Source organism: Halichoeres trimaculatus, unplaced genomic scaffold (assembly GCF_033239565.1).
Source record: "Halichoeres trimaculatus isolate MK-OKI-2021-1 unplaced genomic scaffold, fHalTri1.1 fHalTri1_scaffold_1, whole genome shotgun sequence".
In the NCBI taxonomy this organism is placed as follows: domain Eukaryota; kingdom Metazoa; phylum Chordata; class Actinopteri; order Labriformes; family Labridae; genus Halichoeres; species Halichoeres trimaculatus.
The window spans coordinates 28,323,896-28,338,021 of NW_027437179.1; the positions used below are offsets into that span (position 1 = coordinate 28,323,896).

The 14,126-nt window shown below is 40.0% G+C and overlaps 3 protein-coding genes across 3 annotated transcripts; 2 read left to right on the forward strand and 1 right to left on the reverse strand.

The window, feature by feature from the left end:
- Positions 1-2: 2 nt before the first annotated feature.
- Positions 3-3,789, forward strand: glyctk (glycerate kinase). Its single transcript, XM_074697546.1, has 5 exons — positions 3-359; positions 1,377-1,763; positions 1,843-1,994; positions 2,084-2,259; positions 2,343-3,789. Exons 2-5 carry the CDS (start codon positions 1,408-1,410, stop codon positions 3,231-3,233), a joined length of 1,575 nt encoding a protein of 524 aa, XP_074553647.1. The 5' UTR covers positions 3-359; positions 1,377-1,407; the 3' UTR covers positions 3,234-3,789.
- A 230-nt stretch (positions 3,790-4,019) lies between these two features.
- Positions 4,020-5,382, reverse strand: tcta (T cell leukemia translocation altered). Its single transcript, XM_074698417.1, has 3 exons — positions 5,017-5,382; positions 4,879-4,930; positions 4,020-4,559 (listed from the first exon to the last, which is right to left on the reverse strand). Exons 1-3 carry the CDS (start codon positions 5,225-5,227, stop codon positions 4,517-4,519), a joined length of 306 nt encoding a protein of 101 aa, XP_074554518.1. The 5' UTR covers positions 5,228-5,382; the 3' UTR covers positions 4,020-4,516.
- A 383-nt stretch (positions 5,383-5,765) lies between these two features.
- On the forward strand, positions 5,766-13,398 carry mon1bb (MON1 secretory trafficking family member Bb). The gene is made up of 6 exons (XM_074697424.1): positions 5,766-5,912; positions 6,499-6,593; positions 6,677-7,270; positions 8,503-9,295; positions 10,268-10,415; positions 11,198-13,398. Exons 2-6 carry the CDS (start codon positions 6,515-6,517, stop codon positions 11,423-11,425), a joined length of 1,842 nt encoding a protein of 613 aa, XP_074553525.1. The 5' UTR covers positions 5,766-5,912; positions 6,499-6,514; the 3' UTR covers positions 11,426-13,398.
- The last annotated feature ends 728 nt before the right edge of the window (positions 13,399-14,126 follow it).

Genomic DNA, 14,126 nt, shown 5'->3' on the forward strand with positions numbered 1-14,126 from the left:
TAGTTTGAGTCTTGTCGCGTTCTGTACAGACCATACGGTCTCTGGCTGGTAAATTTACTGAGAGGAATAAATTAATTTTCTGTAATTGAACACCTCCATAGTTTTCCCCTGCCAAGACTTACATTACACCACATGGAAGCAATAAAAACATTAAGCAGTGTTTTATTTTTGACTGAATAATAATGTTAATAGCCGTTCCTCCGGTCCAGCACTTTCTGGATTCATTATGGCTTGCACGAGAAAAGCTACTCTGTTTACGACCACTTCGAGCTTTTTCTCCGTGCAACAAAATGCTCGCAAGCCAAATCAAGGTGAATCTGGCGGTAGGCGTTGTACACTCGCTGAAAAAGAGGTTTGAGGTATGAATTTACTCCCATGTATTTTGATTTTCCAAGATGTTGAACCTGCTATAGATTAGTGTAAAGAGCGACGGTGCTAAGTTCAAGCGATATGAAACTTTACCCTAAATGTCCATGTATAAATAAAGGTGTCACAAATTACGTTTTCTGTTCTGTTGTGACTACTACTGAATAATGAAATGAATGTAGGTTAAACATATCTGTCAAGACAACTTTTTTGTAATTCGTTTGTATTCAGTTAAACTAGCTCCAGGCAGTGTACTTTGAACTATGTAACTGAAAGAATGGCTCCAAAGTCTGTCAGGTATGTGCACATGAATTTCACCATTGTAGATAACAACACTAGCACTGTGCAAACCTCCTGGTATCACTCAGCCCCTGTTTTTGCTTAAAAACCCAGCTACTCAGACAAAAGTATCACTGGGGTGGCAGTGGCTTGGTTTGTCCTGTTCAAGTCAATCATTACACACAGGGTACACAACTCTGGTTAGTTTGTGGTCAGAATTTTGCTATACAGTCTTTCTGCTGAGCTGGAGCCCAGAAAACAGGCTTCCTCAGGAATCCACCAGCCTTCTAGCCTAGTTATTACCTTCACAGGTAGGGAGATGAATTAGAGGGCACAGTTTAAGGGAAATATGTTCACTGTTCAGATAGGATTGTTGATATCTTTGTAGCGATTTGCTTAAAAAAATAGGCAGTACGCAATGCACTTCATTTTCAGCCTTTAAAAGTAAATTATGTGAATCAAATTAGTGTACAACAGAGCCACACACAATTTTTTTCAGAAGTGTTAGGATGTGCTTTTTATCAGCTACAGGAATTTATTAATTTGAAGTATGAACCCGAAGTTCAGTTTTACTTCATGGTCTGTTTGATTCTGTCACGGAGCCTGTAAGACTGTTTCCTTTTCGTATGCGGCACACTTGTACCAGTTCTTTGCAGTGGCATAATTTAATTTGCTTTAATAGCTCACATTGTATGCAGTAAAGCCATTTTGTGTTGTTTTTTCCTCTTCAGGCAGTTTGTTCTCAGACCAGCTAAACTGTCCATGGCTCGTGTTCTGTCCCTACTCCCACGTCAGCCTTTCCTGGCCCTCTTTGGCAGGAAGAAACCTTTACTGTGCAAAATGTCAATGGACTCTCGGGCACGCTTGGTGTTTGCAGCTGCCGTGGAAGCTGTGCAGCCAGACACTGTTGTCCGACGGAGTATAGACCGCAAGGAAGACACAGTTACCATCGATGGTCATAAATTCATACTCAAACATAACCTGCACCTGGTGGGGCTTGGAAAAGCAGTTCTAGGTATGGCTGCAGAGGCTGAGAGGCTTCTGGGGGATCACCTAGTCAAAGGAGTAATAAGTGTACCACATGGGATTCAGCAGACACTAAAGGAGCATGGGAAAGGGTAAGCAGGAGCCTTAGGACGTAACCAGATTATGTCCTAAGATTAAACAGCATAGTAAAATGTTTCTCTTCCATCACAGCCATCTACTATTAAAAGAAAACAGTCGCATTAAAGTAATGGAGGGAGCTAAAAACAACTTGCCTGATGCTGAAGCCCAGAAGGCAGCTGTAGAGATCAAGCAGTTGGCCAGTGAACTGACTGAAAAAGATATTCTGCTGGTACTAATTTCAGGTAAAGGTATCTTGTCTTTTACCTATTTTGCCCTCCCTCTAAATAAGTGATAGTAACTTTTTTAAAACATGCATTCTAAATCCTTCCAGGTGGAGGCTCTGCTTTGTTACCTGCACCCATCCCACCAATCTCGTTGCAAGAGAAACTTGATGTTACTCGCAAACTTGCAGCTGCTGGTGCAACCATTCAAGAGCTGAACACTGTGCGACGTGCCCTCTCTTACTTGAAGGGCGGCGGCCTTGCACATTTTGCTCACCCTGCAAAGGTAACGTATGGTTCACTTGTTAGTTTTAATGGTCGAGGACTCTGTTCAATATTTAACTGAACTCTTTAATAACTTCCTCACAGGTAGTTTCACTGATTCTGTCAGATGTAATTGGGGACCCTCTGGACTTGATAGCAAGTGGCCCCACTGTGCGTTGTGAGGTGTGGCCTGAAGAAGTTCTGTCGGTGCTTGAACAATACAAGCTGTTAAACTCTCTGCCTGCTTCAGTGAAGGAAGTTCTTGCGAGACCAGGTCCCCGCTGGAAGGAGACCAAGGAGGAATCCATTGAATCAGGACATGTTCACAACATTGTAATTGGCTCTAACAGTGTGGCCCTCATGCGTGCAGGTCGGCGTGCTCGGGAGCTTGGTTTCCGTCCTGTTGTGGTGGCACCTGGAGTGTGTGGTGATGTGAAAGCGGTCTCCAGACTGTATGGCCTCTTGGCCCGCTTTGCCTGCGCTCGAGAGGAGCCTGCTCCAGAAATAGCTGCTGAGATGCTGAGGCTGGGGCCTGAAGTTGGTGTGGAGAGCTGGGACCTCTGCCGCACTATGCAGGTGTTGGACGAGGGGCGTACAGAAGGGTGGGGGGCCACCTGCCTGTTAGCTGGAGGTGAGCCCACTGTAGAGCTGACAGGTATGGGTCGAGGTGGGAGAAACCAGGAACTGGCTATGAGAGTTGGACTGGAGCTGAAGGACCTGGGGGTCCCTCCAAAAGGTCCTGTTTTCCTGAGTGGTGGCACTGACGGCCAGGATGGACCCACCGATGCAGCGGGTGCTATCACTGATGGGGGGTTGTTTGAAGAGGCACAAGCACAGGGGCTTCACATGGAAACTTTCCTTACTAACAACGATTCTTACACTTTCTTTTCAAGTCTTTCTGCTGGCCAGCGCTTACTTGTGCCTGGTCTTACCTGCACCAATGTGATGGATGTGCACATGCTACTCATTCCACCAGTCCCCATTACTATTAAATGATTTAGAATTACAACTACTGGAAAACATGAAAACCAGCAGATCTGATTAAATAGAGAACCTTACAGGGCCATTTAACAAAGTGCATTATTAAACTCTACAAATGTTTTTGGCTCATATGTATATTTTTTTCTTTTAGAAGTCCTTCGTGAACTCCTGAATGAGGTGGTAACGACCATAATAACTATGGACTGGTCAACTAATAAAAAAATGTCACATTGCTGTTACCTCAGTCAATTATCTTTTTTATAAGTCGGAGATGAAATCAAGACTTTCAAGCACAACATACATGATTACCATGAGTGATTTGCACAAAAATCCTATTTTTCAGCTTGGCAGTTGATTTTATTTAATACTTGAAGGTACCAAACATATGATGACAAATTTGTCATTTAGATGATCTGAGAAGAACTGTACATATAAATAATCATTACTGTAAATAAACCATGCGTTAAAATGTCTGTACTTTGTACTATCATTGCTTTTGCATCTTAATACTGTAATAAGAGACTGCAAGATGGCTCATGCTTTACACATTAAGAGTATTCAACCAATTCTTAATATTGTTTTATTTATACAAAATCACACAATAATCAACCAATCACTCTGACATATGTAACAGAAAATAGAAATAAAAATGGTAAATGAATTTTATATGGATACCTTTTTCAGGACTTTGTGTCAGAAGTGGTTGAATATCTGAGATAAACACATGGAATACGAAGCATTGGTTTATTATATTTAGGGTTTTTTTTCTGATAGATCTGTTATGGCTCTGTGTATTTCTACAAAGGCGCAGTGATAGAGATTATTCTCTAATGTTTTGCACGTGTACATAACTTCTGTTATGCAACAGAAGATCTAATTTCAAAAAGTCCTGTGTGGAAAAACTGACAGATGAAAATTAAGTTTTAACACCCTTTTCAATGCACTTGGTCAACATGGAAAACTTAAAAATTAATGTTATTAAAGCACCCATAATTTGCACGCAAACTTATCAAGATTTTTCTCATTGCAATGACACTCCATTAATAACCTTTTAATGTAGATTTTTTCATGACCTATGCTAACAGGCCAGGATACAAAACACAGCACTTGATTATTACTGAAGTGGGTTTAAGTGTAACCTTTTTGGTAAGAATAAAAAGTGATGACAGAATTTCCTTCTGGGCAGAAGTTGGCTTGGTCTTGAATGCATGGGAGTTGCTCCATGGTCAGAAAAATTTCAGTCCATAAAAAATGTAAACTCTTAGTTAAGTCCTCCCAAGTTCAGCATCATGGTCCTGTCAATCTCGGTGAGTCTTTAGATCTGCTCCTGCTTTGCTTTCCCTGTAAGAAAAAAAAATCATCATCCATCAACTAAAACATGAAGTTCTAAAATTGAAGAATGACAATGGGGAAATATTAGCTCACGTTTACAGTCACCAATTACATGTGAGTAAACAGAGAAGCTGCAGTTTCAGCTGAGACCATATAACATTTTATTTAGCTGTGCACCCTCACTACTTTCTACACAAAAACATTCAGAGTCAGTCAGTTAGATCCGGGGCCATCTGACACAATAACAATTTAAATACTAAAGATGCTGGCACTAGGAAGCGAAAGGGGTAATAAGCCTGTTTAAGGCTGCATGCTTGTGCGGACATACCATCCACTGAGGTGAGGAGCTGTATCAGGTGTGCCCCCGTTCTGTCCAGCCCCTGAAAACATTGACAAATAGAAATAAAGCCAACGTGTTGTCAGTTAAAGCGCAGAAGTGACATTAATTAGGTGAAGGGAAACTTACCCTGCCGATAGTACATGTCGTTCACCGTATTCCCGTAGAACTTCCACGCAAAGTGTATAGCAATAAGACTACAAATTAACCAGCCAAATAAAATTTTGAAGATGCATACTCTCATGTCGTTAGCCAGCCAGTCGTCCACAAATTCAGAGAGGAATGACAAGCAGCCGTCAGCGATTCGGGACAAAAATTCGAAATCCCACGGTTCCTCCATTGTGTCCGGTTGTTGCTTCAATGTGGATTCAAAAGAGGGACTCTTTATCCAAAGGGCAATGCTAAAAACATCGCTATGGCTATGTAACGTTTGACATCCTAGCCGCCATGTCTAATGTTGGGATGTTTGTATCAGCGGTGAAAAGTAGAGAATGGGAAGTGACGTAGTTACGTAGCACGACAGAACGCGTAGGATCGAGAGAAATGTGCTTCTATTTTCCTAATTTTTTAGCTTTATAATAAACAAACAAAAAAACACATTGACATTTGAGTTATTATTGCGCAAAAAAAATCGCCAGATTGAGCATTTTAATGAATCAGTGATGATGCTATAGGAACATTATAACGATATTAAACTGAACTAAAGGGATTCTATAATTATACATTTCCATTCCTGCCATTTTCTGCGAGTGTGGAAGAAATGACAGCATCATTTCAACACTTATTATTTTACGTAAATGGCTTAAGCTGCGAAATATATTGACAACCCTAGAGGGGGGCGGGACTAGGCTTTCTTACCGAGCACTCTGATTGGCCCTCTAAACTTGTCATCAGAGATTCCGGATGTCTACCGTGGTAAGAGGAAAATTTGTTTTCTGCTTCTCATTCTTGACAGCTTGGGTTGCCGACGAAGCTTAATGTGTCGACGTAGACTTACAACTAAGCATTTCGACTGTGCCAAAAACGTAAGTTTCGTAGTTCATTCTTGTCTGTCTAATTTTAGTTGAACAAGACTGTTTGCATGCTCACTGTTAAGCCAAGGCCATGAAATTGATCTGTATGTCGCCAGCTAGCAGGCACTGTTAGCCGTGTAACTGCAGTCAGTACACCTGAGTTGCATCGGTTTTCCAAGTGAAGCACTTTCATATCTGAAAAGTTAACCTTTGTGGCGAAGGGAAATTTAAAATGAAAGCTAACTTTTGCTTTAAAAATAGATTATGCCGTAAATAAACAAACATTAGGTCACTTGCTGTGGCGGTCAAATAACAGTTATAATCTGTAGGGCAACATTAGCCAGGCTGCTTGAAGTTGTAATCAGTCTTAAATTCCAGAGTCTGGTAGATATCTTGGAGTTGTAATTCTCTGTTGTAACCAGTTATCCTCTGTTTATCATGTGACCTGAACACTAGTCCACTATGAGTGCTCCTATTCATTAGATACGGAGATGCATGCTGTCTCAAGGCTCAGCTACAACCACTGAGAAAAAGAAGGATTAAAGCTTTGTACTGAGGATCGAGGGTTTCAAAGGGTTGTTTTTCTTTATTTGTCCAGTGACTGGGATGGTATCATGGAGAGAGACAATAATCAAGAAGGAGAGGCACAGGGAGTAAAGATTGGTGATCCTCCCTCTGTGAGCCATCCACCTGGTAAGCTACCATCCGTCATCAAAGTCATTCTGAATTTAAGAGTACCTGTCTTCATTGTATGATTAATTTCTCTTTCATCTTAGGTGATAACTTGGCAACTTCTCTCTCCCTCTTGGGAAATCACATGTTTCCCGATGTGGTGGAGAGTCACAGTGCCAGTATTAACAAAGAGGAGCCTGCAGATTCCCTGTCGTCTGATGTTACATCAGAGCTCCAGAGTATCGATGCAGAGCCTCATCCTAACCAGGCAACAGAGCCAGAAACTGAAGAGACAGAAAACTTGGAGTGTCACAACAACATGTCCACCCAGCAGTCCGATGGAGGAGGCGAAGGTGCTGCTAATGACAATGACCAGAGTGACTCTGGAGAGTTTGTTGTTACAATGCTGGCCAAGGCCAAACTAGAGGAGCAAGGTATAGGTGTGAAAGGAAGGTCATCTCCTTTGTTGGAGGCAGGCACCCAGGAATCACCTGCTTTCCTGTCTCACCGTGATGAGGATGTGACAGCTGAGAGCTGGCGGCAGCATAGGAAGCATGTCTTTGTGCTAAGCGAAGCAGGGAAACCCATCTATTCACGATATGGTAGCGAAGAGGCTCTTTCATCGACAATGGGAGTCATGATGGCACTGGTTTCATTTGTTCAAAGTGGAGATAATATCATCCGCTCAGTTTATTCAGGTAAGCGTTCGTTTTGTTTCTACATTAATTTAGTTTATACATTTTAAATGTAATTGTAAATTCAGACTCCACAGTAAAACTCCAAGTTACAGAAATTTGTGTGTGTGTGTGTGTGTGTGTGTGTGTGTGTGTGTGTGTGTGTGTGTGTGTGTGTGTGTGTGTGTGTGTGAGTGAGTGCAAAGATGGTACCAGACAGTAGTGAAAAACATTTTTTTTCTGTTTAGAGCAGTATACAGGTGCATCCCAATAAATCAGAATATATAGTGAAGAAGTCCTTTTTATTGTTCATCGTATCATTTAAAAAAGAATCATGCATTTTATATTTTTGAAATTGATCAGAAAAAGAATTTAAAATACAGAAGTGTCCAACAACTGAAAAGTATGTTCATTTACCCAGCAAGTACTTTAGTTGGTTAACAGACTGGTGTCAGTGCATCAAGAGCCACCACACACTTAGTCCACTTCCTTGTGAGGCTTTTCAAAGGTCTTGAATCAACATTTCTTGGTAATCCTTACAAGGCTGCGGTCATCTTTGTTGCTTGTGTACAGCCAGTTTCCATCTTTCCATCAATATGCTTTAAAACATCTCACTGCAAACAGCACTTCCTGTGGCTTCCTCTCATTGTGGAGGGTGTCAATGACTGTCTTCAAGACAAATGTCAAGCTAGTAGTCTTCCCCATAACTGTGGTTTCTTATACCTAACAAGACTGAGAGATACTCAGCATTCATAGAGTTTGAGTAGTTGTTTACTCTGAGTCAAAGGTAGATATCCAATATTTTGAGGGATTTTTTATTTCATTTTCTGAGCTTTAGGGCTTAACTGTTCACATTATGGTAGAAAAATACTATACAACACCCTTTGGTCCAGTCTGTATTAAGCTTTTACTTTCTTGAATCACGGACAGAAAATATTTTCACGCTGTTATTCACTGAGATACATTTGTAGTTATTGTGTCATCTTTTAAATGTCCACCAAGGGACAGAAGAATTGAATATATCATCGACACTAGAGCAATTTTCTAACTGTTCTGTGTTTAATCTTTTTCTTTATGTAAACAGAGTTGTCTTTCAGCAGTTTGGTGATAAGATTTTCTCTAAATTGTTTCAGCATAATTGATGAAGTACCAGGACAAGTACTAGGACAGAGATACAGAGATACTTTAATGAAAAGATCAGCAGACAGTATTTCTTACCTGTGTTTTCTGAAAGCCTCTCTCCTTTCTTTCTCCAGAAGAGCACACTGTGGTCTTCTTACAGAAGGGGCCCCTGGTGCTGGTGTGTGTCTCCAGCAGTCGTCAGTCTGAGCGACAGCTACGTGGAGAGCTTCTCTATGTCTATTATCAGATCATAAGCATGCTAACACAGGCAAGTATATCCCGCATCTTTGAACACAAGAAAAACTATGACCTGAGGAGACTTCTGGCAGGATCAGAGAAGATCCTGGATGGACTCCTCAACCTAGTGGATTCTGACCCCAGCTTCCTGCTTGCAGCCGTACACTGCCTGCCTTTAGCTTCCTCTCTCAGGGACTCTCTCAGTCAGATTCTACAGAAAGCCATCACACCCAATCTTGTTTTCTCCATCCTCATTGCTAAGAACCAGCTGCTCACAATTGTCCAGGAAAAGACAGTGATTGAGGACAGTAGACTGGATCCTGCAGACGTCCACCTTTTGCTCAACCTCATCGGGGCCTCCTCTGCCTTTCAGGCTGGGGAGATCTGGACTCCAATTTGCCTCCCCCTCTTTAACCCGGACTGTTACTTTTATGCATACATCTCTTACCTGGACCCTCCAGAATGCACTGTTTGTTTGCTGCTGCTCTCAACAGACAAGGAGGCATTTTATGCCGTGGCCGAGTGTAAGAGGAAGATTGAAGAGGCCATGGTGGCTCAGAACTCCCTGAGCCTTATCGCCAAAGTGCAGTCGTACAGCGTGAGCCAGGTGGGCGTCTCAGACCTCAGGCACTTCATGTACAAGCCCTTTGATGTGCCAGACAACTACCGGCAGCTCACACAGTTCACCAGGTGGGTTTGTTTGCAGATGTGTCATTAATCACACAGTGATTTATAAAGTGATCAATATCTTAAGAAAACAACAAAGATAATATGTATTAGACATGGAGGCCTTAAGAATTGTGTTTAGAAGAAGGAAGGAAAACCCACTCACTCTTTACATAAAGTTAAAAATAAAGAGGGAATGTTTTATAATCGAAATACAAGGATTCATGTTAAAGGAAAAGAGGAACAAACTTGAAACCAATCATGCCAATTCATCTTCACTAACCTCTTAATGTGCAGAAGTAAAAGCATAAAGTCTCTTATTACATTAGTCGGCAGCAAAGCGAAACCTCAAAATAAAATCATACAAATATTCAAGTTAATTCTATTCACTAAACTCTCCTCTCAGCAATGTTCCAAAAAACAAAAAGTCCCATTTAATAAAATGCTTTTAAAGCAGAGTTTTGTAAGGCTGATGACTGCTCTACTATCCTGTCCCAAAGCTGTAGTTTTGATGATTGAAAAAATGCTTCATTCTGATGTGTGCTCACAGTGCACCTTAACCTTTTTTTTTTTTTTTTGCATTCTTCTCCTTGTAACTAGGGATGGGTCCCAAATTAGGTACTAATATAGGTACCGACCAAATTCCGTCTGTAGTAGCGAGTAAGTTAAATGGTACCATGTTTAGGTACTTAAACATGGTACTTGTGACTGGGAGAGAGTGAAAGAGTGGGCAGTTTTCCATGCTGGACATGAACACAGCATTGCAAGATTATATATTGAAGACTAAATATGTCACATTGAAAAACTTTGAGATTTTATTATTCAAACAAACAATATTTATTACCACATAAACACACACACAAGTACATAAAGTTGGTACTGTTAAGTACTGATACTGATTGCCAGGTACCGGGCATCGGTACCTCATCATTTCAAGTGTGAACGGTACCCATCCCTTCTTGTAACCCCTCGCCTGTGATTTTTTGCCGTTTGCAGCCCAGAGATGGAGGCGCCGTACAGCAGTGAAGAGGAGAAAATGAGACTGCTAGACCTCTACCGGTACATGCACAGCCGCATCCACAGCACCTCACGACCCCTCAAGCTGATCTACCATGTGGCGGAGAGGGAAACTCTGCTGGCCTGGGTATGTCTATGGATACATGAGCAACTAAATACTGTCCATGGATGAGCTGTAGGTTGTACAACAGCTAACATATCTGTCTAAAGGTTTAACCATCATAAAGTTCTGAGTTGCTTCCTTTCATTCTGTTTTTAAAATTTAACATCCAATGTAATAATATTGTGTCTTGCACCTGAGTACGACTGTAAAGCTAGATGATCTTCATGCTAAGCTGAGTTATTAATCTTCTAGCTGTAGCTTTTTAAGATTAGAGTTATTTCACTGCTGATAAATACACCAGGATGTGATATCAGGGGTTTGTAGAGAGCATTTAGTCTGAGAAACAAGTTAAGAAAAACTTGTGTCAGGCTTTTATTCATTTGATGTATTTGTGTAACTTTTCATTAAATTCATGGCTTCAGTATTTTTTACAAATAATCACATTTTCTTTTATTTACAGTCTCCCAACATTTTTGGGAACAGTGTAGAAAAAAACAAAAGTACCTAAGCACAATTTTTAAAAAAAATACTTGGTGTGTTACAGAGTAAAAAAATGTTAACATTAACAGGAGTGAAAGAAATATGTCACAATGCAAACATAGATATTTTAACTTACAAGACAAAGACATAAAGTCAAGTAAATCTTTCATAAAAAATAGCTTGAATAAAATTTAGAAATAAAGACAAGTTCACATTTATTCTCTCATCAAGCTCCCATGAATATGTTGTTGTTCTATAATTCTGTAGTTGATTTAAGTTTGTTTGAGCCTCATCATCTCAAGTGTTTGTTGTTTTCTTTGTTTTAGGTCACAAGTAAATTTGAGCTGTACACCTGCTTCAGTCCTCTGGTGACAAAGGCCTGTGCCATCACAGCTATCACCAAGCTTCTGAGGTGGATCAAAAAGGAGGAGGACCGTCTTTTCATTCGATATCCCCCTAAGTATTCAACCACCCCAAACCCCAGCAAGAGCTCTCGAGGGGGGAAATCTGACCAGCAGGACACCACAGATAACGGCTTCTTATCTCTTCTATAGGACAATAAGTGCTGATCTAGATGCTCTGCCTCAGTCAACAGTAGTTTATACACTGGTTCTGAGATATTTTTGAACCCTCTTTGACACTTGTTGGACTTGACAGACATTGACCACAGGGACTAAACACTACATTTTTCACTATTTAAGGAGATATGAGCTCATTTAAAAACCTATTTCTTTTCTTAAAAAAGAAAGTAAGTGTGTCATTGCATCAGTGCTTTCAGTCTGAAAGAGTCAGGGTGGAAAAAACATCATTAGTGTGTTTTATTAAACTGAACTGTGGTAGAAAATAATTTAAATGATATTTAAATGTTTTTATATTGTTTTATTACTGCGACAGAAATTTTCCTTGCGGACAGTGAATGTATCAAACACGACAGTTCATTCATATGCTAGAACTACTTTTTCTGGTGTAAGTTAAGACAGGGGGTTAGATTAACTTTCTCAGATAAGTTTTTTTAAGACAAAAAAAATCAATATGTTACACAACAGGATATGCAAGAAACAAAAATATGGTGCATTTAAGGCCCAAGAAAAACTGGAATATCAACAAAAGAAACTGGCATGACTGGGATAGGCTGCTATGTGTCATACAGAGCCTTGAACAAATACACTGCCCTGTATGAATGCGGTGGCTCTTCCCTGCTACAGAACTTGAAAACATGCTGTTGCTTCATATCCAGCTGTTGTTTCCACTCTTTAAGGTTTCATTCATGTATTCATGTTACATTTTGTGCAGAAAACAAGTAGGAAATCCCAACCTGTTACACCTGACCACTTTTCATTACCCTGAACATCTTTCATTTCTCTCTGCAAGATGTTGAACCATGCTAGTGTGAGCGTCATATTTTACATTTAGAAAAAGATCCTGACATCTCGCAGTGTTTTTTCTATCACTTAATGTTGTGACTTCAGGCGACTTCTGGTTTTGGATAATAGTTTTGTAAAGACGGTCTAGAAAACGGTAGCCTCCTCCTCATGTCCTCCCTAGGGGTTTTATGTCAATTCAAGTCTTAAGAGTATGTCTATAGTATTATAAAATAAATCCCAGGTTGCACAAAGACTCCCTTGTATTGGCCTTAAAGAGATTTTAGTAGGATGGGTTTCAATTTGTGAGACCGAAAGCATTTTTCTATGAATACCATGGAATAAAGATGTCTTTTATTTTTTATTACAGGAGACAGAAAATCTAGTCCTACAGATTTGATGTTCCACATAATGAATGAGGATCAAAGGAGTTAAGCTGTTAGTGGTATAAATGATCATAATACCTAAAATTATGTGGCAGTATGAGGCAATCTAGACAGACATGCAGAAAAGTTTTCCTGTAATGGCTGGCATCTAAATTGGCTGAGTATTCTTTCTAGATTGAACAAGCTGGCCCTAATGGGAATTAACTCCTCACCTTTTTGACAAGGTCTAGAAGAGTTTTCTGCTGCAGTCTGATGAGAAGTTGAGCAAATTTTAGTGTCGACCTCCTACACTGGTGTATTTGAAGTGCTGCCAGCCATAAAGGCAGTTAGCTGTTAGCCCACCAGTTAGTTGAGTAGTTAGAAACTAACTCCACTCTTGTTCTCTCAGTCTGTTAGATCAGTGTACAAAATTTTGATCACCAAATAATACCCTTGTAGTACTGAACATATTATAAATTTGTCTATAGTTTCTTAAGTTTATCGCTTTAAAAATGACTAACATCATCACCTGACAAAACTCTTTTATCCCTTGATATTTCTACCCTCCCTGGACACCTGCAAACAGATTACAGGTTCCTACATTGTGTAACAAAATGCAATCAGGAGGAAGATGTCTTTTGAATTTACCTGAAAACAGGTGACTGTATTTGCGGGCAATATTAGAAGTAATCGACCATGGGAATGCAATTAGGGTCAACTGTTGACAGAGTGAAGCATAAAAGCTAACTTTCAGGGTTGCAGCCACATTAATGAAGTAACAACAGTCCAGACATTCCCTCTTCTTTTACTTAGAATTCTGTTTATGGAGCGATACCTTGTTCTGCTGAGCTGAAGCTGAAACACTAAGTCAAGCACCTGAGGAGAGGTTTAAAGATGGACGACGCATGTGGTTGTTTCAAACAGCATTTATTCTTGTGTGAGAAAATATTGTCTCAGGCAGATAACAGACCTTGCAGAACAATTCAAATGACAAGATCAAACTTCTTCTATGCCATTCCAGGAAAAAATCCTGTAGACAACTGCAGCCTACAGAGCTGGGCTCTTTTGCCACCTCACATTTAGATCATGTTTCTGACATGTTGGTGAATACCGCCACTAGTACAAAGAGCTACTTAGCATCATACATAAATCTTATCAATATTTTACTTTAAATAACACTCTTCACTGCCACAAGTTATAAATTAAAATCTAAATTTGATTTTTGCATTCCTTAAATAACTTCCTGTAAGCCAATATAAACATAAATTTACATATTTACAGAACTATACACATGCACCTTTTACTACACTGAGATTGTATTCATATATGTATATACTGTACACACATAAACACACATTTTAGCCACACATGTGGCTCCAGAAGTCACCAATCCTATTCCACAATTTTTAACAGACCAATTGTGCTTTTCAAGTCATTTCAGCCAGATTTGCACACAAGTTCTTCAGTGAGTGACTGCAATAAACTTCACCACGGGACAATTAGCTGAACCTTTATAGTGGCTTCAAATC